The sequence below is a fragment of the Neofelis nebulosa genome, chromosome 14 (genome assembly GCF_028018385.1).
Source record: "Neofelis nebulosa isolate mNeoNeb1 chromosome 14, mNeoNeb1.pri, whole genome shotgun sequence".
Classification (NCBI taxonomy): domain Eukaryota; kingdom Metazoa; phylum Chordata; class Mammalia; order Carnivora; family Felidae; genus Neofelis; species Neofelis nebulosa.
The window spans coordinates 76,478,816-76,502,783 of NC_080795.1; the positions used below are offsets into that span (position 1 = coordinate 76,478,816).

The window sequence follows — 23,968 nt, forward strand, 5'->3', positions numbered from 1 at the left end:
CGGCCGGGCCCCTGACCCTCCTCCGGGGAGCGCTCGCCGGTTGACCTTGGGCGAGCCGCGCGACCTCTCCGGGCCTCAGTTTCCCGGCGTCCGCGTCGGGCCGCGCCGGCACCGCACAGCCGGGCTCCCCCGCGCCCCCCGGGGCCGGAGGAGAGCGCGCGGCGGGCGAGAGGCGCCGGGACGCCCTTCCCCGCGGACTGCCGCGCAGCAGGGGGCGGCCCCCCCCCCGGAGGCGGCGGGCGGGGCGGGGATGGGCGGGGCGGGGGGGGGGCGCGGGCGCGGCGCGCAGGCGCAGGCGCGGCGGGCGGGGCGGCGGGCCGGGCGCTCGGCGCGGCCGCTCGGAGAGCGCGGGGCGGCGCGCGGCGTGCGGGTCGCGGCTGAGCTGGGGCGCGGGCGCCGGCTGGCGGGGCTCGCCCGGGACTGCCTCAGGCTCGCCGAGCGCGCCGCCGGCCCGGCCCGAGGGCCCGCCTGACCGCGCCGGCCCGCGCCCGCTCCTGCTCGGCCCGCTGCGGGGCCGCGGGGGCCGCGTCCGGGAGGCAGCGGCCGCCAGCGCGGGGCACTCGGCGGCCACCCCCCGCCCCGTGCCGCCGCCGGGCCGACCTCCGGGCTTGGCTGCGCCGCGCCCCGGCCGCGGCTTCTGGCCCGGGTTGCGCGCCGCTGGGGCGCGGGCGGGGTCGGGGGGCGCGGGGCCGCCGCTGCTCGCCCGCCGCGCGTCGGCGTCCCGGGCCCGGCGGCCGGCGAGCATGGAGGAGAAGTACCTGCCGGAGCTGATGGCGGAGAAGGACTCCCTGGACCCCTCCTTCACGCACGCTCTGCGGCTGGTGAACCAAGGTGAGGGCGCACGCCGGCCGGCCGGCCGGCCGTTAACTGTAGCCCGCGGCCGTTGGGGCCGGGGGAGTGGCGGCCGGGGCGGCTCGGGGACGGGGGAGGCTCGGGATCGGGTGGAAATGCGGGGGCGCTGGGGAGGCGGACCTGTGGGGCTGGCTGGAAGCAGAGCTGGGGAGGCGGGAGGGGGCCCAGGTAGCAATCCGGGGGGGCGTTTGGGTGGGGACCTGGGGGAATACGGGACACCCGGGGGAAGGCGAGATGTGTGTGCCTTTGGGAGACGCGGCCGGGGCGGGGGCGGGCAGAAGGCTGGGGCGCTCGGACGAGACTGGAAGATCTTTGGGTACTCGAGGATACCCGAGGTAAACTTGTGGGTGGGGGACGGCGAACATCTGGGGGCTTTGGTGGGGCGGGGGTTGAATTATCTCATCGGAGGGGAGTTTGTGAGGGACTCGGGCATCCTCGTGTGTTTGGTCTGTCCGGGGAGCTGGAGAAAGAGCTGGAGCAAAATGGAAGGACTGGAGGGGATGAAATGCACAAAAGGTGAAAGGAACAGGTGCCTGTATTGTTAGTGAAGTTTGAGGACCTTGGGGGAGGTTTGGGGTCAGACCCCAAGCGTTTCCGAGGAGAAGGACCCAGCGGTCTTAGTGGCAGAGCCCAGTTCCTCTCCTGTCTGTCTCGTTTTTTCTCCAGTGCCCAGGTTATCGGCACCCTGGCAGGGTGGTCTGCTCTCCCTGGAGGTGGGCAGCTCCTGCCCAGGCTTGCAGGCTGGCCCTTGGTGGGGAGGGGTTGGTAGGGGCCCACGCAAGAGCCCCCTTCTTGGCTCGCCTGTCTTCTCTTTGGGACGCTCTGGGTGGGTCACTCTCACTGGAGGCTGGTTAGGAGTTCAGAAGACCCGACGAGGAGTCTTTGCTGCCTATGCCGTTTTAGCGCTGCTTCCGCCAGTCCAGGGTGTGAACAGCCCTGGGAAGCAGAGGGCACCGGGATCCAGGGGCATATGGAGGCGCGCCTACCCAGGACAGGATTTCCTGGCTTCTTCTTCCTTGAGCTTCCTGAGTGATCTGGGATGGACGGTAAATGGAGCCTTCCTTCCCGGGAGCAGTCCTCGGGTCCCTCTGTATCTGTTACCCATGTTTCAGATGAAGATGGGCTTGGGGGCTACTGGTGTGCTGCTTCTCTGGGTGATGGCAGAAACATTACCTGGTCAGATCTGTTACCTTTTGCAGGAATCACTCCGTGCAGTGACAGTTTGTGGTTTCCGAGTTAAATCGGGTCTGCTGATCTTAATGCTGGCCCTGGCTCTTTTATTGTTGGAAGTGAAAGAAGAGGCAGACATATTCTATTTGTATATCGATATCTATATTTTTGAGCAGCAGCCTCCAGCATTTGCCTGTTTCAGCCAGTTCTGCAGACAGAGTAGGGTGTGTTGTTAGTGGGGAGACTCCGTGTTTCCAAGAATGTAAGCATGCTGTCTGAATTGTGGAACAGAAATCGGTTTACGGAGCTCTCCCATTTTATTTTAATTGCAGGCTTATTTTTATTTCTTTAGTAAAACAGGCTTGTGAAAAAGTAATGGGCTTACATTCTTAAATTAGGGAAAAGGAATTTTAAGCTTACTCTGAGGCTCTTCTGAACAGTTCTGCAGTTAGGTTTGCACTCCTTGCTTTATGATTTACATAGATCTTTTGTTGCCTGCTGGGCTGTCATTTCTGTGAAAGAAATTTCTCTGTACGTTGTGTGAGATCAGTGGCATTAGAAATAGTCTGGATTGTGGAGTCAAGTGCATTTTTCTTAAGAAAGAAGCCGAATCAAAGTTATGTGGTGCTCAATTAAGGAAACAGCTGAAGTACAAGTATAATGAGTTCTCTTATTTTGAAAGTCAGAATTTTTTTTTTTTTTTACCTCCGTGCCATGTTGCCATAGTACTGTGTTGCTAAAACCGTACATTCAAAATTCTTTTGGTGTTTTGTGTTTCTACTAGTGTCAGTGGCTTCTGGTTACTTGAAATAGATACTGGACAGTGTTCCCATTTAGTATTTTTGTAGATGTTAAACCCGATCACCTTACTTTTCCATAAAAAAAGTAATTTGTGTAAGGAGTACATTTCTCACAGCGAACAGTTATGTGAAGGAAGGAAAAGGTGATACTCAAGATACTCTTATTACTGTTAATTTAGATTACTTGAGACGAAAATGTTTTCCTCTTAAATCATAAGCTGATACCCAGAATGCAAAGCCTTATCATTTAAAGTATTAATTATGCTCAATTATGTAACTTCAGAATTACAAGTGCACCTCTAAAATAGTGTCTTACATCTGAATTTGAATGGTTATTAGAAAACTTTGATTTTGAATCTGATAACCATCTTGTTATTGGCTATAGAAAAGCATTTTTATTCATCTTTAGCGATTTTATTGACTGTTTGCCTCTGAAAGAAACTATTTCTTTTCAGAGTTTATTCTGAATCTCGATGCTGGAATTAGGCTTCTGGCACCAACTTGTACCGTGACGACGGTCGGCACTGAACCCGATACCTTATGTTTGCATAGCGTGTTGAAGTTTCCAAGGGTCTTTAAGGTACATGCTGATGCCGTTCAGTTCCTTTCTCACACTTGGACTCTTGTGAGGCTGACATTGACATCTCCGTTTTTCTGGGGAGGCGGCTGCAGAACCCAACTATGCAAGTTTGTGGGCAGCTGAGATGTAATTTGAACTCAGGTCTCCTGTCTCTTAAGGCCATTGTTCTTGCTATTTGTGCCTTCTTGGAAAGATAGAATACAACACACGCTAATTTAAAACCCTGTAGAGATCAATGTAATTAATATGCTCTTTTCTGGTTGACTTACCTTGATTTTTATAAAAAAAGTTTCTTTCGATACTTATCTAATGGTCTGTTTGAAGAAACAAACATGTATAGTAGGTTTATCTATCCTACAGGATTTTAATGCTCCGGCCAAGAGGCACTTTGAATTAAAGCCCTCCTGTGACCAGTTTATTACTTTAGTAATCAACACATTATGATAATGAAACCATTTATAAATGAGATGTTGCCATTTTTAAAAAATTCAGTAGTTGTAAACATTGATCAGCCTCCTCGCTGAGTTATTTTTTTCTAATAATCTGTAAGTAAGAACTTGAGCTGGGATGGCCTCAAGATCTACGCTCCTGTGCTAATGTAAGTCAGCTTTTATACCTTTTCCAGGCTGGCGTGTCACGGTGAGCATTAGTTGCTGACTCTTATTTTCTTAGGCTAACTGGCTCTCCTTCCCCCTACCCTGTAAATACTGAGCACTTTTGTTTCTCTACCAAATGTAATGGGTGATGTTTACTTGATGTTAAAATCAAATCAAAGAAGATAGGCTTTAGTATGTCTCTCCCCACTTCCCGAGCCCCTGGAAGGAATTGACATTGTCTGTTTCTTGCCAGGGAGGTTAATTGGAGATGAAAGTCGTGTTCCATGTTTTGTATTATATTTGCTAGTAGGGGATGTGCTGACTCTTACTGAAAAACATCTTTAGAAATGTCTTATGAATTATAATTTCATCCAGCTCTCTGGTACCGCTTTGGATGGCTTTCAATCCAAGCCAAGTAACCATTAAATAAGATTACATAACCCTGTATTTTTAATCATCTGATATAATATATGGATTGGTGGCTGGTTCGCCGCCAGGTTATATTTAGTGGTTGGTTACAATAGGAAGCGGAGCAAAGGAGTCAAGATGAAGGTTGTCTGTTTGTGTCCAGATTGACAAAGTTCTCTGTTGGTATTTTAAGATGGTAATTTTTCATATTACACCCATTTCTCTGATATTAGTGCTCTTAGCATCACTCAGGATGTACGTGAGGGGTAAAAACACATGAAGGGAGGATCGTTACTTAGCCCGACGTGCTTCTCTTTGTTCGACAAAACCCTGATGGCTTGAGGTGTCATTTGTGGTGACCCCCCCCCCTTTTAGAAACTGTTTGCAGTTCGCTTGAATGTTGTCAGACGTGTAGAGTAAGAGAGACAAATGAGAATGGAGATTGCAGACTTATATTTAGAAGTGGTGTGTGAGTTTCTGTTTCATCCAAAGGAGGGTGTGGTTTTTTAGTTTTTAATTGTTTTTCTTAGAGGCTTTTCAGAGTTCTCGTTTGTTTTTTTAGGCAAACCATTTCTGAATTTCCTGTAGTGTGTTATGATTCGGAGCGATCCAGCAATTGTGAGTTACAGTGTTTTGGTACCTGGTCATTAGTGACATGTTTCCTGAGAACCTGCCAGGTCCTTGTGCTGGGTCCTGGAGGTAGCGAGGGGGGAAAACAGACTCTGCTGCTGAGAAACGAGCGCTCTCATATGTCTTAATTTGAGAGTGAGTTTCAAGTGCATAGATGCCCTCCTTTTTAACTGGGGAACGTCTTCAACTCTCCTTCAGAAGTACTGAGTGACTAGATGGTTTAACTCAGTCAGCCTAGGGACATTTTCGAGGCTCTTCTCTGTGCCCCGTCTTGTCTGCCATCTGAATACTGGTAACAACCCAGAAGTGTAGACGTTAGCAGCCCAACTTTTCAGTTGTAGAAACTGAGACTCCCAGCGACTGAAATGACTTACTCCGGGTGACATGCTTGCAAAATGCCCGCGTGAAGGTGCAAGCAGTGTCGTTTTTTCCGGGACCTCACTGGCCCGCAGAGGTACAGGGGCAGGCTGGGACGGCCGTTAGTAACGGTGCCGGAACTGAAAGATTCTATAGCATCTGTTCTTGTACTTCACCCTGGGAATTTCTGCTCTAGGGTATCTCCTGTGACCACATCCCCCCCCCCCTCCCCCCCCCCGGTCCGCCCCATGGATCCAGATTGCCCATTTTGTCCCAGAGCAGCCGGTGCTTACGGTGCTTACGTCTCCGATGGTGTCCTCGTCGGCACAGCACATCATTGCGACCTCCGTCTTCGTGGGACAGACACTCTTCCGTCTCTCCGTCCTGAGCACCTCCCGCAACTCTCGGCACCTGGCTCCTGCAGCCTCCCACCCCGCATTGTGTCAGCGTTGTGTTTTAATTTTCCTGGAGGTGGGAGCCTCAGAAAGTGTTGAGCAGTCGGTCCCTTAAAGGACACCTGAAAGGGGCAGGGATGAAGTCTGGACCGGCCCCAGGGACACAAACGAAAGAGGCGCTAAGTGAGATGCAGCCGGGAGCCAGCACAAGGCCCCAGTGCCCTTTCGTGGGTGGGGTAGAACCGTAGGGGGTCCTTCTCTGGGAGATAATGAGATGTTAGCAGATCCGCTTTGAATCAGATGTTTATTTACTTTTCTTCTTCTTAAGCAATTGATTAAGCCAGTGTGCTCCAATACAGTTAGCTCTCCTTGCCTAAATTCCTGCGTGAAATTTCTTCTGACGGGTTAGAAAGCGGAAACTTGAAGCCCTGGGACCATGGCAGACTCCCGCCCTCTTACCTGAAGGAGGTGGTCCACACTAGCAGCGGGCAGGCAGACACCCACGTGCAGAGAGCGGCTGGGACTTCGGATGGATCGGGCGTCGGCAGCCGCTCTGGCATCACAGGACCCTTTAGCTGGTCGTCATCTTCCCACCGAATGAGGATAAAGTGGTTTACATTTTTTACCAAAAAATAGAAGTGTTCCTTAGCATTGGGGATGATGATTATGATGCAAGCTGCCAAACTGAGGGCCTCTGTGCCAGGTGCTTCCTGTGCATTATCTCCAGTCCCCACAAAGATCTCGCAAGGTAGGTGGTTTTATGTCCTGCCTGCCTCTTTTGTTTTTTTCAAATGGCGCATCTGAGTCTCTGAAATGTGAAATAGCTTGCCCAGTGAAGGTGCACAATTTTAAATAGTCAGGCTGCAATTTTAAATCTAGTCTGTGGGGTTTTGATAGGCTACTTTACGAAAAGAGATAAAAGGACAGAAGTCGACATTGTTTTTAAATAAAAGTTTTATTATAGTAGAAGCCAGTTAGGGATTTCCTTTGGCGATGGTAGATTTTAAGAAATGGTCCCCTAAAGTATGCTTTACCGCAAAGGCTGTTCACTTTCTTCCTGTGTTCTCCAGCAGCACTTTTCAGCCTTTAGTGGGCATTGAAGGCAAGGATTTTTAGTTGTGTGTCCCAGTGGTCAAAGAGAAAATAGGAAAACTTTCACTGTAGAAAGTGACTAAGTCAAATTTCGTTTTTATTTTTTTAAGTTTATTTATTTATTTTGAGAGCGAGAGAATCCCAAGCAGGCTCGCACTGTCAGTGCAGAGCCCGATGTGGGGCTCGAACTCACGAACCATGAGATCATGACCTGAACCGAAATCAAGAGTCAGATGCTTAACCAACCAGGCCAGCCAAGTGCCCCTAGATCAGATTCTTGAGAAAGCTCTGTGGGTCTTTAAGGAACCTCTCAGAGGCACAGAGCTCTTTGTATTTTAATTCTGTATCATAGGAACAATTGGTTGAAAGTATGATAGCAGAAATTTTTAGTCAGTTTGTGGTATGTGTAGAAATTCTCCATTTTCTAAAAACAGGCTCAAAAAGCGAGGGAAAAAGAGTGCCAAGAACATAAAAGAACATATTCCACCGACAATGGTTTTGGCTCTGGGATGGAGGTGGGATGGGGGTGGGGAGGATGTTTGAATAACCTCACCTTGCTATTGCTAATAGTAATAGTTACCATTTATCAAGAGGTTTTTCTGGGTTAGAAGCTTTATGTCCATTATTTCATTTAATTTTTCTAACAGTGTTAAAAGAGTAAATCGGTTTACTTTATTTTACAGGTGAGAGAAGTGAGGGCATTGCAGGACAAATAATTTGCCTAAGGTCAGACAGCTAAGTGGTAAACCGAGATTTAAATCCTTACCTGCCTACCTCCAGGACACTAGACACTTTACCTGGGAGCACCAGGTAGAGGTGCATTTTCATCTTTGACTTGCATGGAAATTCTCGGTCATGCAGCTCTGAAAATTAAGTGCTCGGTATTGGGCCAGTGGTCTGTGAGGACGGCAGAATGCATGCTGTCCAGAGGGACAGACGGTGGCCTGACAAAACGGGGCAGAAACTTTGTGACCCATGGTGGCATGGCAGGTGTGGTGGATGGCATTTATATGGGAAAGGGTGTTACTTAACAAGGGAGGAGCTGCTATAGAAGGAGCCTCAGTTTCCTATCTGTAAAATGGGAGCACCTGTACCTCCTTTGTAGGGCTGTTCTAGACATGAGATGAGTACAGGGTCTAACACATAGCAGGTGCTTAATAGATGTTGCCTGCTAGTTTTATGCGATAGCCTGAGACCACGTGTGCGTGCTGGGTCACTTTTCAGATGTAAAACGTGTAATAACCGTCTAGTTTCAATTCTTGGGGTGATTTTTTTGTTATTAGAATGAGTGTAGTTTTAAAATCCAGAAAAAATAGACTCCTTCTTAGGAAGCTTATTTAGTGATAACCCTGTGCAAAGTTAGCACTCTGATATTTATGGTGCTGTTCAAGGTTCTGTGGCACCAGAAGCGTCAATGAGCAAACGAAGCCTCCCTAAACAGCTTCGTAACTGCCCACATTAAAACGTAGCTGGACCCTCAGCAGCTCCTCTCCACCAGCACAAGATCTTTTACCCCGGATTGGGCAGCTGGACATTTCCATATTTTTTTTGCCCATCAGCCCCTGCAGCTATTTTAAGGACTTTAGAAGTAGTGTTCGTGGCGCATCACTGATGTTCTTCGTGGTATGATAAAGAGCATGCGGAAGTGAGAGCGCCCTTTCTGATGTACGTGTTACACGGGCGGGGTCGCTGTTGTTTCCAGCTCTCTTGGACATCCCAACGGAGGGGAGCAGGGGCAGTTGGCACGGGCGTCCCTGTCCCTCGGTCGGCACTTGTGCTCTGCTCCGGCTCCACTAGATGGCGCTGCGCACAGCTGATTACCCCCTGGTCCCGCCGGTAGCTGCTCGGAACCGGGCTTGATGGTCCGCAGGCCGGCGTTGCTTTCGATACCCCTGTATCGGCATCAGCCTTTCACAGTTCTGATTTTAAGAGGCGCACTCTGTGGCTGTCCTCAGTATTCGCCGAGAACCATGACTGCCGTTCCGTGGGCACCTCCCGAGTGCTTCGGGTGTGCCAGGCGCTGCTGCCGGGTCCTTTCTCACACGTTACCTGGTTAACCCTGGCGACCTCTGGCAGGTTGCTCTGTGCTCGCTGTGCAGGTGAACAGACACAGGTTACAGGGATTCAGAGCTCGTGCAAGGTCACGGGAGAGGGCTCACTATGCCCTACAGAAAAATTATCCCCAAAGCGTTGAATTGAAAACTTTATTCAAGGTAAGTGTTAGCATAGTCTAATTTATGGCTGTTGGCCATAAATTTGTTTGTTCTGTGGGGGAAATTATAGTCCTGTTATTTGCATTGGAGCCGATGAGTCAAAATCTTCCATTTGTGTGAGGAAGCAAACTGTAGTAACCAAAGCTTTGTCAGCTGGTGTGGAAACATCTGCTTCCTCCTGGGTAAGGGGCTGACCAGGTCCAGGTACAAAACCTGGGAGGAATTTTGGACAAAGACACGATTACAAATTTAGTAATTTTAGCAGAGCGGAATACTGGAAAGAGGCCACAGGACTTCAGAAATGTATCCTGAGGTTTCTTTCATTTTGTTCGTTTATTCAACTAATATTTGTTAAGTACCTGACCTGTTAAATTGAACTGTGTGTTCTGGGCCAGTTACTTCCGTGTCTACACTGGCAGTAATGCCTGCCTCATAGGTCACTAAGGTGGAAAGACAATGATTTTATAGGTATTTACTTTCATTCTAAGTTTTTAACATACAGGTCATATTTGTCACATCTAATATGAGATCACTACACATTTATGTTTCTCATCCTCATATCCTATCTTTTATATGTGACTTTCCTACATCAGTTCTCGGTTATCCATCAGTGCAGTAGAGTATCTGCTGGCTGTTTTTATAGGGCCGGCTTTCTCCTCCCACCTCGTGCCTCCTCTGCTCCTGGCCTTGAGTTTGGATGTGCTCGGCATACTGTGAACAGAGCCGAGTACTGAGAGAGGTCCCTTTCACCTCCCGTTTGCCTAACCAGCCCGTGCCTACTGCTGACTTAAAATGCTGGGACGAGGTTCAGACTGTTTGATAACAAGGAGAGGCTGAGGACAGTTCTCAGTGACACAGGTTTGAGCTGCTTCTTTGTGTTGTGACCGTGGATTCATGAACCCTGCTCAGCCTCAGTTTCCATGACTATAAAATGGTTGTTGAAAAAAAGGAAGCCTGCTTGGAGTCTTTGTGTGATGAGAGGTATAGTGTCATGCCTGGTAGGTACTAAGCATGGGGTAAACAGCTGCTCCCGCCTTCATCATCATCATCATCATCATCATCATCATCATCACCACCACCACCGCCACCATCACCATCACCATCACCATCACCATCACCATCATCTTCAGTCTTCGTCATTTGTCAAGCAGTCTGCAGTCCAGGGAGGGAGATAAACACGTAGAGGGAACGGTTCCAAGAGTGTGTTTGGTAGGAGAATGCAGAGAGGTTTTCGGGGCTCAAAATGACTTCAGCTCATCATGGGGCCAGGGTGAGTCCTCTTTGAAGAGGGCTTGGCTGGACACCGAACCCATCACAGGTGGGAAAGGGACTCGGTCAGCGACACAGACCCTTTCCGATCCCCGCACGTAATTCTTAGCTCCGGGCTCCCCTATGTTTCCGTCACACCTAGTATTCCTATTGGCGCTTTGTGGTTATTTGCTTATCTCTCTTCTCTCCCCCTCCCGTTGTTAAGACCTTTATTTCTTATTCTAGGCATTGAAAACTTTTATTTGGAAACAGTTTTAAAATAAAAGAGTTGAAAATACAGTGCTAAGGCGTCCCGTATGCCCGTTTGTCTGGATTCCCCAGTTGTTAACGCTTTCCCACATCTGCTTTCCCATCGTCCCCGTGTATTTACGTATGTTCCTGGCTCGTTGGGGAGTAAGGTGCCCATGTCATCTCCCCTTGCCCCTAAAAATCCACCTTAGCGTGGATTTTCTCTTACGTAACTGCAGTTCTGGAGGAGAGTGATCCCATGTAGGAAGTCGATCGTTGTTTCATACGACTGTCTCATCTGCAGTCCGTGCGCCACTCTTGCCGTTCTTCCCATGTGGTCTTGGAGAGGATCCAGTTCAAGGCCCCAGAGTGCATCCAGCTGTTTAGTGTCTTTTAGTCTCTCACTTTGGAAGAGCACCTGCGTCTTCCTTTACCTTTTATGCCGTGTGTGTTTGATTACCACAGAGACCGGGTTTCTGTGGGATGTCCACCTGGGTTGTCCATTTCCTTAATATCCGGTTCACGTGCTTCCGCTTCCGCAGGAATCCCCCTGAGGTGATGGTGTGTCCTGCTCGGCACCTCCTATCGGGAGGCACACGGTGTCGGGGTCACGTTGTCCTGTGACCGGCGATATAGGTTTGATTACTTGGTTAAGGTCCTGCCAGCTGTCTCCACTGCAAAGATATTATTTTCCTTTTGAAAGGAAATTAGTATTTTTTGCGAGGAGACACTTGTAAATACTCCGTTCCTCATTGTAAACTCTTCCTCACAGATTTTAGCATCCATTAACGTTTGTTAACCTGAATTATTACTATGCTAGTTGTAAGATGGCGATTTTCTTTTTTTTTTTTTTTAATTTTATTTATTTTGAGAGAGAGCGCGCACGCACGCACAGACATCGGATGGGCACAGAGGGGGAGAGAATCCCAAGCAGGCTCCATGCTTTCAGCCCAGAGCCCGATGCGGGGCTTGGACCTGTGAACTGTGAGGTCGTGACCTGAGCCGAAATTAAGAGTCGGATGCTTAGCTGACTGAGCCACCCAGGTGCCCCTAAAGTGACGATTTTCTAATTCATCTACATTGATTGGTTGACATTCTACCTGAGGGAACATGTTCATTTTTTTCTTTCCTTCTTCCTCCTCTCCCTCCCTCCGTCATCTGTCTGTATAATTTCAGGGATTCTCCTTTGATTCAACTGGTTATAATCCTTTGCTAATCGTTATATAAATTGGCAATTAAATTGTCCCAGATTTGGCCATTGGGAAGCCCTTTACCGTGGCTCCTGGTTCTCATTGAAAGGAGCATCCCATATGTCTTTTGAATATTTTTTTAAACCCCTTAACAGCATTTTGTTCTGGGCACATCTTGTACTTGCCGTGCCGCAGCTCTAAAATTAGCCATTTCTTCCAAGGTGCCTCGTTTCTTATAGTGTGGAATGGTCTTTAAACATCAAAATCTGGAGTGGACGACTGGTGTATCATTGCTGCTGGGCCCTTTCACTGGACAGACTGGTTGATGATGTGTCTGCAGGTGTATCGCCATTGTCTTCGCGTGAGACTCGGAGTAGGCCTGTAGACTTACTGCAAGTGGAGAGAAGCGAATGTTCTGTGGGCTGTACATTCCACTCAACTTGCCGTTGCAGCAGAAAAGCAGCCAGAGACAGCATGGACACGAACGATTACGATTGTGTGCTCGCAACGCTATTTTGTGATACGCGTAGCGTGCTGGCTTCGGCCGTGGGCGTTAGTCTGCCTGTCCTTCCTCGTTCCCAGCTACTGGAGAGGGACCAGGCCGTATCTCTCTTTTGCGATACCGCCCACCATAAGGGCGCTGTCAAAACTCTTTGGATGAGTGAATTAATGATAATTGTTAGACCACTCATTCCTCTTACGTGGATCTTTTAGATACAGATTTCTTATGGCTTACCGATTTGTTGAGGTCCTAATTTGCAAGATCTGAGTCTTTTAAACACCCGATGTGCACAATATGCAAAGTAATAATAAGAAAAAATAATTTCATAAAACTCCTGAGGGTGTTTATGTTGTCATGATAACATGGCTACCTTTTTTTCTTTTTTTAAACTTTTTTTTAATGCTTATTTTTGAGAGAGAGAGAGAGAGAGACAGGGGCAGAGACAGGGAGACATAGAATCAGAAGAGACTCTAGGCTCTGAGCTGTCAGACAGAGCCCGACATGGGCTCGAACTTACGAACTGTGAGATCACCACCTGAACCAGAGTCGGACACTTAACCGACTGACCCACCGAGGTACCCTCATGGCTACCTTTTTCTTAATAAAGTCCTATCTCAAGGAATAGCTGTAACGTGCAGGCATTACATAGGGCCCCTGCTCTGGTCTAGCATAACTGTGTTCTGTGTAGCCTTTAGCTGAAAGGCAGAACTCCAGCACCAATCAATTGGGTGAAAAATCTCAAAAAATACTCCTTTTATTGTCTGAGAATAGGTTTATTTCGTCACAGTTTTCTTTATGTAATTTATTTCTCTGATTTATTCAAAAAAGGATTTGGTTATAGCAGTGATGAATGGATTTTATCAGGGAGTGAACCCAGTCCCGGAGAAAAGCATGTCATTAGGAAGGACCACCTGTTGTCGGTGCACAGTGACAATGATCCAGGTAATGTGGGACATGGAGAAAGCCCAGGCACCAGGGTATTGCGAACAGCAGCGGTGTAAGCATAAAGATGCAAATCAAGTTAATTTAAAGTGTCCCTGACGACTCTAAAATAAATCAGACTTTTAGTTATTGCTTACATTTTTTTTTTAATTCTCCAAATTCAAAAGTCAGTAGTCAGCGTGTTGGTGAGTGGTTGTTGTGTTTGTGAGTGGTTGTTGTGTTGGCTGGCTGTCTGTTTATCCGAAAAGCATGAAGTGGTGCTCAGTCCTTTCTCTAGAATCCAAAAAGGTGGTATTAAAGTTCTGTGTCCCAGAACAGCTCATGGTTCTGTGGAAAGTCCTGGTCCGGTGGTGAAGGGGGTACTGAACAAGTCTCCTGCCCGCACTTGGCTTTTCTCTGCCAGGTCCTGAGGTGCCTCACAAGATTTTGATTTGGTTAATGAGTTTTTATTGCTTTTTGTTTTGTTGTTTTTTTGTTTTTAATGTTTATTTATTTTGAGAGAGAGAGAGAGAGAGAGAGAGAGAGAGAGAGAGAGAGAGAGAAAGAGAGACAGAATCCCAAGCAGGCTTCATGCTGCCAGTGCAAAAGTGCAGAGCCTAACACGGGACTCGAACTCACGACCCTGGGATCATGATCTGAGCTGAAATCAATCAAGAGTCCAACACTTCAACGACTAAGCCACCCAAGAGCCCCTGTTTTGTTGTTTTTAAGTATGGAAAGAACCTTCGTGAGGAAGTTACAGCTCCGTGTCTGTGCGTCTCTCACATACTCACTTAGAGACACGTGAAGCAAGGACTGTCTGCACTTTGGACACTGCCCATCGTGTAGTTTACCATCAGTTCAGAACAGATAGGGCACCAAACCCCCTGCCCTAGGTCCACAATGACTTGGAAGGACACCGCGACTGAAAAACTAAAAGTCATGTGTCTTAATGGTGAATTGACTGTATTCTGTATTATTATACTTTGTTTCCTTGTCGACCCTGCCAGGGTCTTGCTCATAAATGGCGAAGAGGTGTGTTCCTTTTGGTGGTAGGAAGCTCGGTGAGCCCCAGTTTGTCCACCTATAGAATGATCCCGAGGGAGTTGTGTGACGTGCCCGGCATCTTGTGGTCACGCGGAGTCGGTCACCTCCTCCAGAGTTCTTCCGGCCGGCGTGCACGTGTCCGTCGTTCGTGGAGCCCAGCTCAGGCCGTGTACTTCTGGAAGCGTCCACGTAGCAGGCTGCGTGTGAACTCTCCGTCAGAGCACCGTGTTACTTCCAGGAAAGGGGTCCGAGCGGCACAGAGCGTCCGGGCCGGGCGAGACGGCCCGCGAGCAGCACCTTCTGCTGCTGAGACCTCCGGGTTTACCCCTGGGGGAGGCCCCTGTCCGGCTCGCGGGGGCCCCGGGAGGGGACCGGCGGGCCGTGCGTGTCTCCACGGCCTTTCCCGCGGGGCCGGAAGGGTGTTCGCTTCTTGCTCGGGGCGGACGCGGCCACGCGGGGAACACAGGGGGACGGCCGGCGGCAAAGACCAGCGCGGGGGCCTGTGGCACCACCTAGGGGTGGGGAGCCCACCGGGGAGGGCGAAGGACCGGCTGTGACTCCTGGTGCGGCGGGAGACACGTCCCGGGCGGCAGAGGGTGACGGGCCTGCGACGGGAGTCCGTCTCGTCGCCCGCCACCATGGCGTCTGCGCAGACGTGGACTCGCTGCCGGCGGGAGCGCCATTGGGCCCGTGCCGCCCCCCCCCCCCCCCACCGCCGCCAGCGCGTCCCCGCGCCCGCTCCACGCCCCTCCCCTGTCTCTGCAGCCCTGCTTGCATGTATCACGCTCCAGAGGCCAACGATCTGTTGGGAGTTCTTTCTCCCACGAGAGTCCAGCTTCCTTCAGGCAGGAGACGTGACTCGCTATGTTCGATTCCTGCTCTGGTGCCCAGCGCGGTCCCTGGGAGATCATAGCTTCTCGCTAGTGTTTGCAGAGTGAAGAGTCGGTTGGTCTCAGATTCTTCTCTGCGTTAGGGCAATGGATTCATGACCTCGGGGTGCTTTGTGGAAGGAACATGGAGAAAGAGTGTTCTCATTTTATTTGAGTTCCCAGCGACTGATTTTGAGAGACCTGCTACTTCTCGGGCCATCCTGGCAGGCGTGTGCGCCCTGGCAGTGTGGGCATGGGCCTTGGGTCTGAGACTCAGATTCTGTCATTTAAGAATTACTGAAGTTGGGCGCAGACCTTTACCTCTCCAAACTCAGTTCCTTAGTTTGTCAGAGCAGGCACCATATTGCCCACCTGCCAGGCTAGGCTTCTTGTGAGGATTCAGTTGTGTTTTGTTTTGTTTTTGCAATTTTTTTTTTTTTTTATTTTTGAGAGAGAGACAAAGAGAGTACGAGCAGGGGAGGGGTGGAGAGCAAGGAGGACACAGAATCTGAAGCAGGCTCCAGGCGTGCCGGACGCGGGGCTCGAACTCACAGACTGCGAGATCATGACCTGAGCCGAGGTCGGACGCTTAACCAACTGAGCCACCCAGGCGCCCCATGAGGATTTAGTGACACACCTCAAGACTGCAGAACGGAGACTCCAGGCTGCTGGATCTCTAGTGCTGAGAATAGTCAGAATAGTGCCTAACACACAGTAGGCGCTCAGTGTTGGTTGGATGAAAAATACATGTGAAAGCAGCTTCTCTTGGTCTGGAGTATAAAGTAAAAGCAGGAATGTATTGACAAGCGGGGGAGCAGGATAGGCAGGGACTAGAATGTGCAGGGCCAGTAGACAGGTGAGGAGTAAGAATGTATTTTAAATTTGGAGCATGATTGGACGGATATAATGCTGGAGAAGGACACGGTCAGCTACGTATTTTAGAAAGATCATTTAGGATGTTGAATGACACAGGTTTAAAAGCGTTTGAGTTCTGTGAGTTGAGAATTGTATGTAGTATTCCTAGACATCTGACTAAGAGTGCATGACCATGTATTTGAAGCGTTGGTGGAGGAGATCCCCTGGGGAGAGCGCAGAATCAAAAGAGAAAAGGACAAAGGGACCCTTGTGGCCCTCTCAGCACTGGAGTCTTGGGCAAAGGAGAAGAATCCCTTTGTTGTTTCCTTTTCTTCATAAAGGGTGTGAGTCTATCAGTGTAAATTATACTTGAAACTGTGTGTTTTAAAAGCTTTTTGTGTGCGCATGTGTGATGCATTTCTTTTCAAATAGGAATCTTAAAGTTTGTCACCGCTTGTGATGCTTAAGCAAAACAGGATCTCTGTAAGCTTCTTCAACTCTGAGCTGATCACAGTTTGGTTCAGGGAGCTTAGGAAGTGTGGTGGCACAGCCAGGCTCTTGCGGGCTTGTCTGCACACAAGGCCTACTGGCTCCTTCCAGCAAATCTTGCCCACCGCAAGTCTTGCAGACGACTGTTGAGTTGGCTCACACTTTCCCAATAGAGTTTAACGTAAGTGAAATGCGTTGTGCCTTTCAATTCTCACCAGCAAATGCCTGTAGTAATTGCTTCTTTCTTTGCAAAAGTATTGGTTAGTGTTGCTACCTGCAGTCCATCCGAAGGTGAATCCTGAGCCCTGCCTCAGAGGGTTCCCTGGGGATGTATGCGGAGGGCGCAGACACCATCCTGGGCAAACGTAGACTTTTACTCTTGGCACGGAGACTGCAACAGACGGCCCCACCGCCTCTCTAGGGCTTAGGGGCGGAGCAGACTCCTTGCCTGCCTCCTGCTGCCCTCCCCTTAGGTTGGACCCTAGTTCTTGTTTGGTCTCTCGAACGGGTGGCTGTGACCTCATCCAAAAAGGGTAGAACTGTTTCGGCTTTCTTCTTGCAATAGCCACGTGGTAAAAATGGGCCAAAAGTAAGTTCCAGGAGAAAAGCCTGGTAAGGTCCCCTTATCGGAGGATACTTTTGGTCTCTTGTCTGCTTGCCCCGGAGGGGTCACTTCCTAGTGCTTGGACCCAGGGGGGTGGCCCAGACGAGTCCATTGGACCACAGTTCTTTCTCACTGGTGGTGACTTTACAGTGTTTGGGAACACGGTGAGGGTCCTTGGTGTCCTCCAGAGATTTGGGTGTGTCACTGACACTTTGTTTTTCAGCTCCTTTGCCTGCAGACCAAACTAGGAATTAAGGGAGCGTCAGGTGCCAGTTCACAGTCTCATAGTTCACTTAATTTCATTTTACAGTTGTCACTTCCTACTTGAGTAACCCTTTCCCAAAATAGTTTTGCCGTCTGTTTGAAAAATATCGATAATAAACTTTTCTAAGTACCTTGGTTTGGGCTTCTTGTTTGGAGCAAATATTGGCCTCCATGGTTATCACATAGAAGTCAAAGAAGCAGTATTTCTTCCGCTTGAACACAAATCACAATATGCAGAGTAGGTTTCAGACCATAAACTTTGCCTTGAAATTTAACATACAGCGTGCTGGAAGCCAGTATGCCCAAGGGGAATATGCACCGTGTCTTGCTTAGTTTGGAGTCATAAAGGCTTCTCTTGAGTTGGCTGCTGCTTTTAACACCAGGTACTTCTATGCAGTGGCTCATATCTTAATTGTGTTATTTAACACCATCGTTCCAAAACAGTAATGAGTCAGTTTATATTGTTTGGTATCTTAAGTTCTTTATGGCAGGGGCCAAGAATCAAGCACTGTTCCCGTCTCTCATGGGTACAGTTCAGAAAGAAGTGATTTTCTTAGGACGTTTAAGATGAGGTTCGTCTGTGTAGAGAAAACAAAAATAATTTTCTTTCCTTTTTCAGTTTTCAGATTCAGATGTTGTTTGTGACTTATTTACAATAAAACTGAAAAACCGAAAGAGAGAGTATATCCGTGTTCTACGGCTGCTGTAACACATAGCCGTGAATTTAGTGGCTTTATTATCTTGGGATTCTAGAGGGCAGAAGTCTGGAATGGTTCTCACTGGGCCAGAGTCAGGTGTCTTGGACGCTAAGTCCCTTTCTGGAGATTCACGGAGAGAAATTGTTCCCTAACTTTTCTGGCTGCGGGAGGCTGCGCACAGCCCTGGGCGCCTGGCCCCTTCCTCCGTCTCTGAAGCCAGCAACTTCCACGCTACCTCTCCTGCAGGCCTCTCTTGCTTTTCTCCTCCATTTGCGAGACTCTTTGTAATTGCCTGGAGTTACCTGGATAATCCAGGAGAATCTTCCCATTTTAAGATTAGCCGATTAACAACCTTAGTTCTGTCTGCAACTTGGAGTTTTCCTTCTCCATGCAACTTAAACATTGACAGGTTCTGGAGATGAGGACGTGGGGGTCTTGGGGGAGCCATTGCTTTTTCCACCACAGAGTGATTAAGGAGGACTGCAGAAAACTGATACTTACCAGGCACCGAGTATACCTTCAGTTCTGGTTTTAGGGATTTTCATGTGTTTAGGATGTTCTTTCGAATGATTCATCAGGGGCTCTGGAGATATGAAAGAACTTGTCAGTGTCACATAATTGTTAATAATGATGTGCTGTTATTTGTTGAGTTCTTGTTAAATGCCAGCCAATTTACAGACCATATTTTTCTTAGTACTTGGTACAGGCCTCTGAGATAAGAGAAATATATATTCCACTTCACTGGGGAGAAAACAGGCTTTCGTGGAAGTTGTGACTGGCCTGATGTCGCACGGCTGGCTTGTGCCTGAGTGCTTTGGACTTTGTCCATCTGCTTCCCAGTTACCGTGGATTAGGGGTGTAGGGGCCTCACAGAGCTGATCGTCATATTGAAGTTGTCATCCGGGTAATGTTCAGAGTACCTGTCAGGGTATTTGTCAGAGGTCATTTGGTTCACGTGTCACAATGACCGGGCAGTTAATCGACTGACTTGACGGCTGCTTTTTCCTTCCCTCTGCACTGCTACTTTTTACCTATTTGTAGACCATGTTTACTGAGCTCCTCTTTAGTCACTGCTTCCCATCTATTTTCCATATTTTTTCAGGCATCACTTTCCTTAATCTGTGCCACAGGCTTACACAGACAGATACTGACACTCCCGTTTTATAATGAAACTTGGCCTAAGAAAGGCAGAAGGGCAAGATTGGAACCAAGCTCCGTTTTGACTCAAAACCCGTGTTCTTTTTTGCTATGCTATATAAAAGGTGTATCTTATTTACAGAGTTTTACTTCAATCCTACATATTCAGCATGATCACTTGAAATAATTCCATCAAATATTTAGAAAATACAGACAAAAGAAACTAAACATGACTGATGTAGTAATTAAACTGAATGCCTAAGGAACACATGTTGATACATTCAAAAGAAGAGCTAAAAAGTACTTGGTTTATGTCGACCCTGATGAGCTCAGCGACATGGAACAAACTAGGACTTGCTTCGACGATTTGTGTCTAATTTGAATCGGCGGTTTCAGTTAACGTTTGTCGTGGGCTGAACAGCGTTCCCCAGATAGGTCTGCATCCTGAGCCCCAGAAGTTGTGAATACTAGCGTATGTGGCAAAAGGAACTTGGCAAATACTATTAGGTTAAAGATCTTGAGATGTATTATCATGGATCACCTGGGTGGACCCAATATAATCAGCAAGCACTGGTCCTTATAAGAGGGATGTGGAGGAGGAGACGGAGTCAGACAGAAGGCAATGTGACAGTGGAAGCAGTGATTGTAGTGATGTGGCCACAAGCCATTGGAATGTTGGCAGCCTCAAGAAGATGGGAAGGACATGGGAAGGAACTCTTAATTGGAGCCTCTAAAAGACATGCTTTCATCTTAGAATTCTAACTTCTAGAAATGTAAGAGAATGTTCACATTGTTGTTTCAAGGCACTACATTTGTGGTAATTTATTAGTGACGATGGGAAACTAATACAGTGTCCTTAAATAATTATGAACTGCTTAACAATAATAGTTGGAGACTTCAGTACCCTTTTTAAATAATGGATACAACAACCAGGTAGAAGATAAGTAAGGAAATAAAGGACTGAAACGGCATCATAAGCCGACTAGACTGAGTAGACATCTGTAGAACATGTTCTCTTGATAAGAGCAGAAACTACATATCGCTTAAGTCACATGGAACATCCTCCAGGACAGATCATAATCCATAAAACAAGCCTCAGTAAATTTTAAAGGATTGAAATTATGCAAAGGATGTTCTCTGGCTATAATGAAATGAGATTAGAAATTAATGATAGAAAAAAACTTGGGGAATTCACAAGTATGTGGAAGTTAGCAGACTTCTTAGTAACGGATGAGCCAAACAAATCACAGGGGGAATTAGAAAATGTTTTGAGATGAATGAAAATGAAGATATACCCAAATTTATGGGATGCAGCTAAAGCGGCACTTGGAGGCAAACTTACAGCTATAAATACCTATACTAAAAATGAAGGTAATTCTCAAATCAGTTACTTAACCTTCCATGTGAAGACTGTGTGAAAACAAATTAAATCTAAATTAAGCAGAATGTTGAAAATAATATAGATTGATCTGTCCTGGAGAATGTTCCATGTGACTTAGGAAGAATGTAGTTTCTGCTCTTGTCAAGGGAACACGTTCTTAGATGTCTGCTGATAATACATATTAGAATGGAAATTATCAAAAAGAATAGAAAAGCAATACAGAAAATCAACAAACTGAAAGTTGGTTTTTTGAAAAGACCAACAAAATTTAACTTTAGCTACACTGACTAAAAAAAAAAAAAAAACGGAAGAAGATTCAAATGACTAAATTCAGGAATGAAAAGGGAGACCCTCTACTGACTTTATAGAAACCGAAAGGATTATAAGGAAATACTATGAACAATCGTATGTCCATAAATTAGGTAACTTGGTTTAAATGGGAAGATTCTTAGAGGGACAGAAACTGCCAAAACCGACTCAAGAAGAAATAGAAAATGTGAACAGAGTGGTGAAGAGATGAATTGGTAAATAAAAAATACTCACTAAAAAAAGCCCAGGTCCAGATGGCTTTACTGGTGAATTCTACCAAACATTTAAAAAATAATTAATACCAATTCTTGACTATCCCAAAAAAACAAAAGCAGAAGGAATACTTCCCAACTCATTCTAGGAGACCAGAATTACCTTTATTCCAAAATCAGACAAAGTCATCACACACACGCAAAAAAACAAAACTACAGACCAGCATCTCTTACGAATACAGACACAAAGATCCTTAAAACACTAGCAAACCAAATCCAGCAACATATAAAAAGGATTATGCACCGTGATCATATAGGATTTATCCTAGGAACACAAGGCTGGTTTAGCATTGAAAAATCACTTAATATACCATCACTGGATATAGGACAAAAAACATATAATCATCTCAATAGGTACAGGAAAACATTTGACAGATTCTAACCCTTTCATGATAAGAATACTCAACAAACTAGGAATTGAAGGGAACTTCCAAAATGTGAAAAAGGGATATCCATGAAAACCCACAAGTAACATAATAGTCCAAGACTTTTCCCTTAAGACCAGGAAGGAGCAAAGATGTCTTCATCTTTGCCTTCACTCCTACTATTCAGCATTGTCCTGGAGGTTCTAGCCAGGGCAGCTGGGCAAGAAAATGAAATAAAAGGTATCCAGATGGGAAAGGAAGAAGTATCATTAACTTTATTCTATAGATGACATGGTCTTATTTATAGAAAATCATAAGGAATCTACTAAAAATCTGTTAAAACTAATAAGTGAGTTTGGGATATTCCTTTTAGTTACTTTAAAATTGAATATTTCGGGGCACCTGGGTGGCTCAGTCAGTGAAGTGTCTGACCTCGGCTCAGGTCATGATCTCACAGTTTGTGAGTTCTGTGCTGACAGCTCAGAGCCTGGAGTCTGCTTTGGATTCTGTGTCTCCCTCCCTCCCTCTCTCTCTCTCTGCCCTTCCCATGCTCACTCGCTTTCTCTCCCTCTCAAAATAAATAAATAAACTTAAAAAAAATACAATAAAAGCAGGGGCGCCTGGGTGGCTTAGTCGGTTAAGCATCCGACTTCGGCTCAGGTTATGATCTCGCGGTTCATGGGTTTGAGGCCTGTGTCAGGCGCTGTGCTGATAGCTCAGAGCCTGGGGTCTGCTTCGGATCTGTGTCTCTCTCTCTCTCTCTCTCTCTCTCTCTCTCTCTGCCCCTCTCCCTCCCCTGCTCATGCTCTGTCTCTCTGTTGCTCTCAAAAATAAACATTAAAAAAAATTTTTAAGTTGAATATTTCTTCTAATAATAACTATGATATGTACCTCATTGGATTACAAGTTTCATGAAGCCAGGGCTCACATCTCTTTTGTAGACCACTGAATAACTAGCTCCTGCACACATGCTGGGTGCGTGGAAAGCGCTCTTTACGTGCTTGATAAACGATTATTTTGGAAAAAAAAAAAATAGAAAATATAAACAATTTTTAAAAGTTGCACTATCCATAACGCAATCATTTGGAGGTAGTTGTTCATATTTTAGATAGTTTCCTTTTCCATGTAAAATTTTAGATTGGGTTCTTAGTTCAATATTGTACCACAGTCATTTTCCTAGGTCATTGGAAAGTTGGAAATACTGTTTTTCATGGCCATGTAGCGCTCCATGTTATATACTTAGCTGATTCTTCACTAATGAGCATTTCCAGTTTTTGGAATTATTAATAATTCGGGATTGTCTGTCCCATTTCCTCGATGTCTGTCCATTTCTGCCCCTGCCAATATCACTGTGATAGCCTGAATCTGTTTCCTTACTGCTAGTGCTGTTCTCTATCAAGATTTGTACTTAAAAGGAAGCAGTGAAACTGCAAATCTTTTTAGACATGCAAGTCCAGTCAAATCATTCCTTCATTTAACCGTTTTCACTCTAGCTCATATCTTCAAGATAAAATCTTAAAATTTCTCAGGATGGCATTTCACTGTTCTACTTTAGTCTCCAGTCTCCTTTCTGTCACCCTCTCTTGGGTGTTGCTAGCACACCGGATTTCTTGTCTGGTTCACGAAAGCCACATGCTCTTGTGTAAGGTCCTCTGTGTGTTGTGTTTTGGTTTTTAACGGAAATGCCCTTTTCCCTCTTACGTGCCTCGCTCACTTGTATTCTTAGGGATTCAGCTGGGGTATCCCCATCTAGAGGAAACCAGTTTGCCATCCACTCTCAGCTCTGGCTTAGTTGCCTCATCTGCCCATTTCTGTCTTCCTCCATCATAGCCTTTATCACACTGGATTGTAATTTCCTTCCTATTACATCTTCCCTACTAGGGTCAGCTCCTTGAAGGCAAGGACTGTGTATCCACTGTGCCTGGAACACAGTAGGCCTTCAGTAAATGCTTGTTCAGTGAATGCTTCACTGAACCTCTTGGCACATAAGTCTGCAGTGGTCGTTCAGGTAGTTTCGTGAGGACAGTTTCCCAGAAGTTGAATAAGCAAACAACATTTTAAAGGTTCTTGACCTACATTGTCAAATTGATTTATAGAGGAGTTGTGCCGGTTAAACTTTCTGCCTGTCAGTAATGTATGTGAATATATGTAGATGAGGCCCTCTAGCTCCTATTTTTAAAAAACTTTTATTCTTAACACATTCCTTTTTTTAATTAGTCAATTTTTAAATTCTAGAATAGTTAACATACAGTATTATATTAGTGTCAGGTGTATAATACAGTGGTTCAACTGCCAGGATAATTTGTGTTGTTTCTGCCAAGGCCACGGTTATTTAGGGAGCTACTAAGTAGAAAGCATGTATTTGGAGGCTCTCAGCCTGTCACCTTTTATGATTAGTTGGTCATGGGAGCATACTTTAGTAAACTAGAAACCTGGATATTTGGTTTTCCATTTTCCACTCTGTATGGTTGCTTT

The 23,968-nt window shown here is 46.8% G+C and overlaps 1 protein-coding gene across 4 annotated transcripts in view; it reads left to right on the plus strand.

Moving 5' to 3' along the window:
* Positions 1–313: 313 nt before the first annotated feature.
* Positions 314–23,968, plus strand: part of KHDRBS3 (KH RNA binding domain containing, signal transduction associated 3) — a 188,142-nt gene continuing 164,487 nt past the window's right edge. Inside the window, exon 1 of one of the 4 annotated variants that reach the window (XM_058699162.1) lies at positions 314–831. In XM_058699162.1, the coding sequence (XP_058555145.1) occupies positions 744–831 (88 nt within the window). In that variant the 5' untranslated portion in view covers positions 314–743. Of the gene's footprint in view, positions 832–1,876; positions 1,899–6,399; positions 6,537–23,968 lie in introns of those variants that run through there. The other 3 variants (XM_058699163.1, XR_009253552.1, XM_058699161.1) reach the window with 3 other exon arrangements.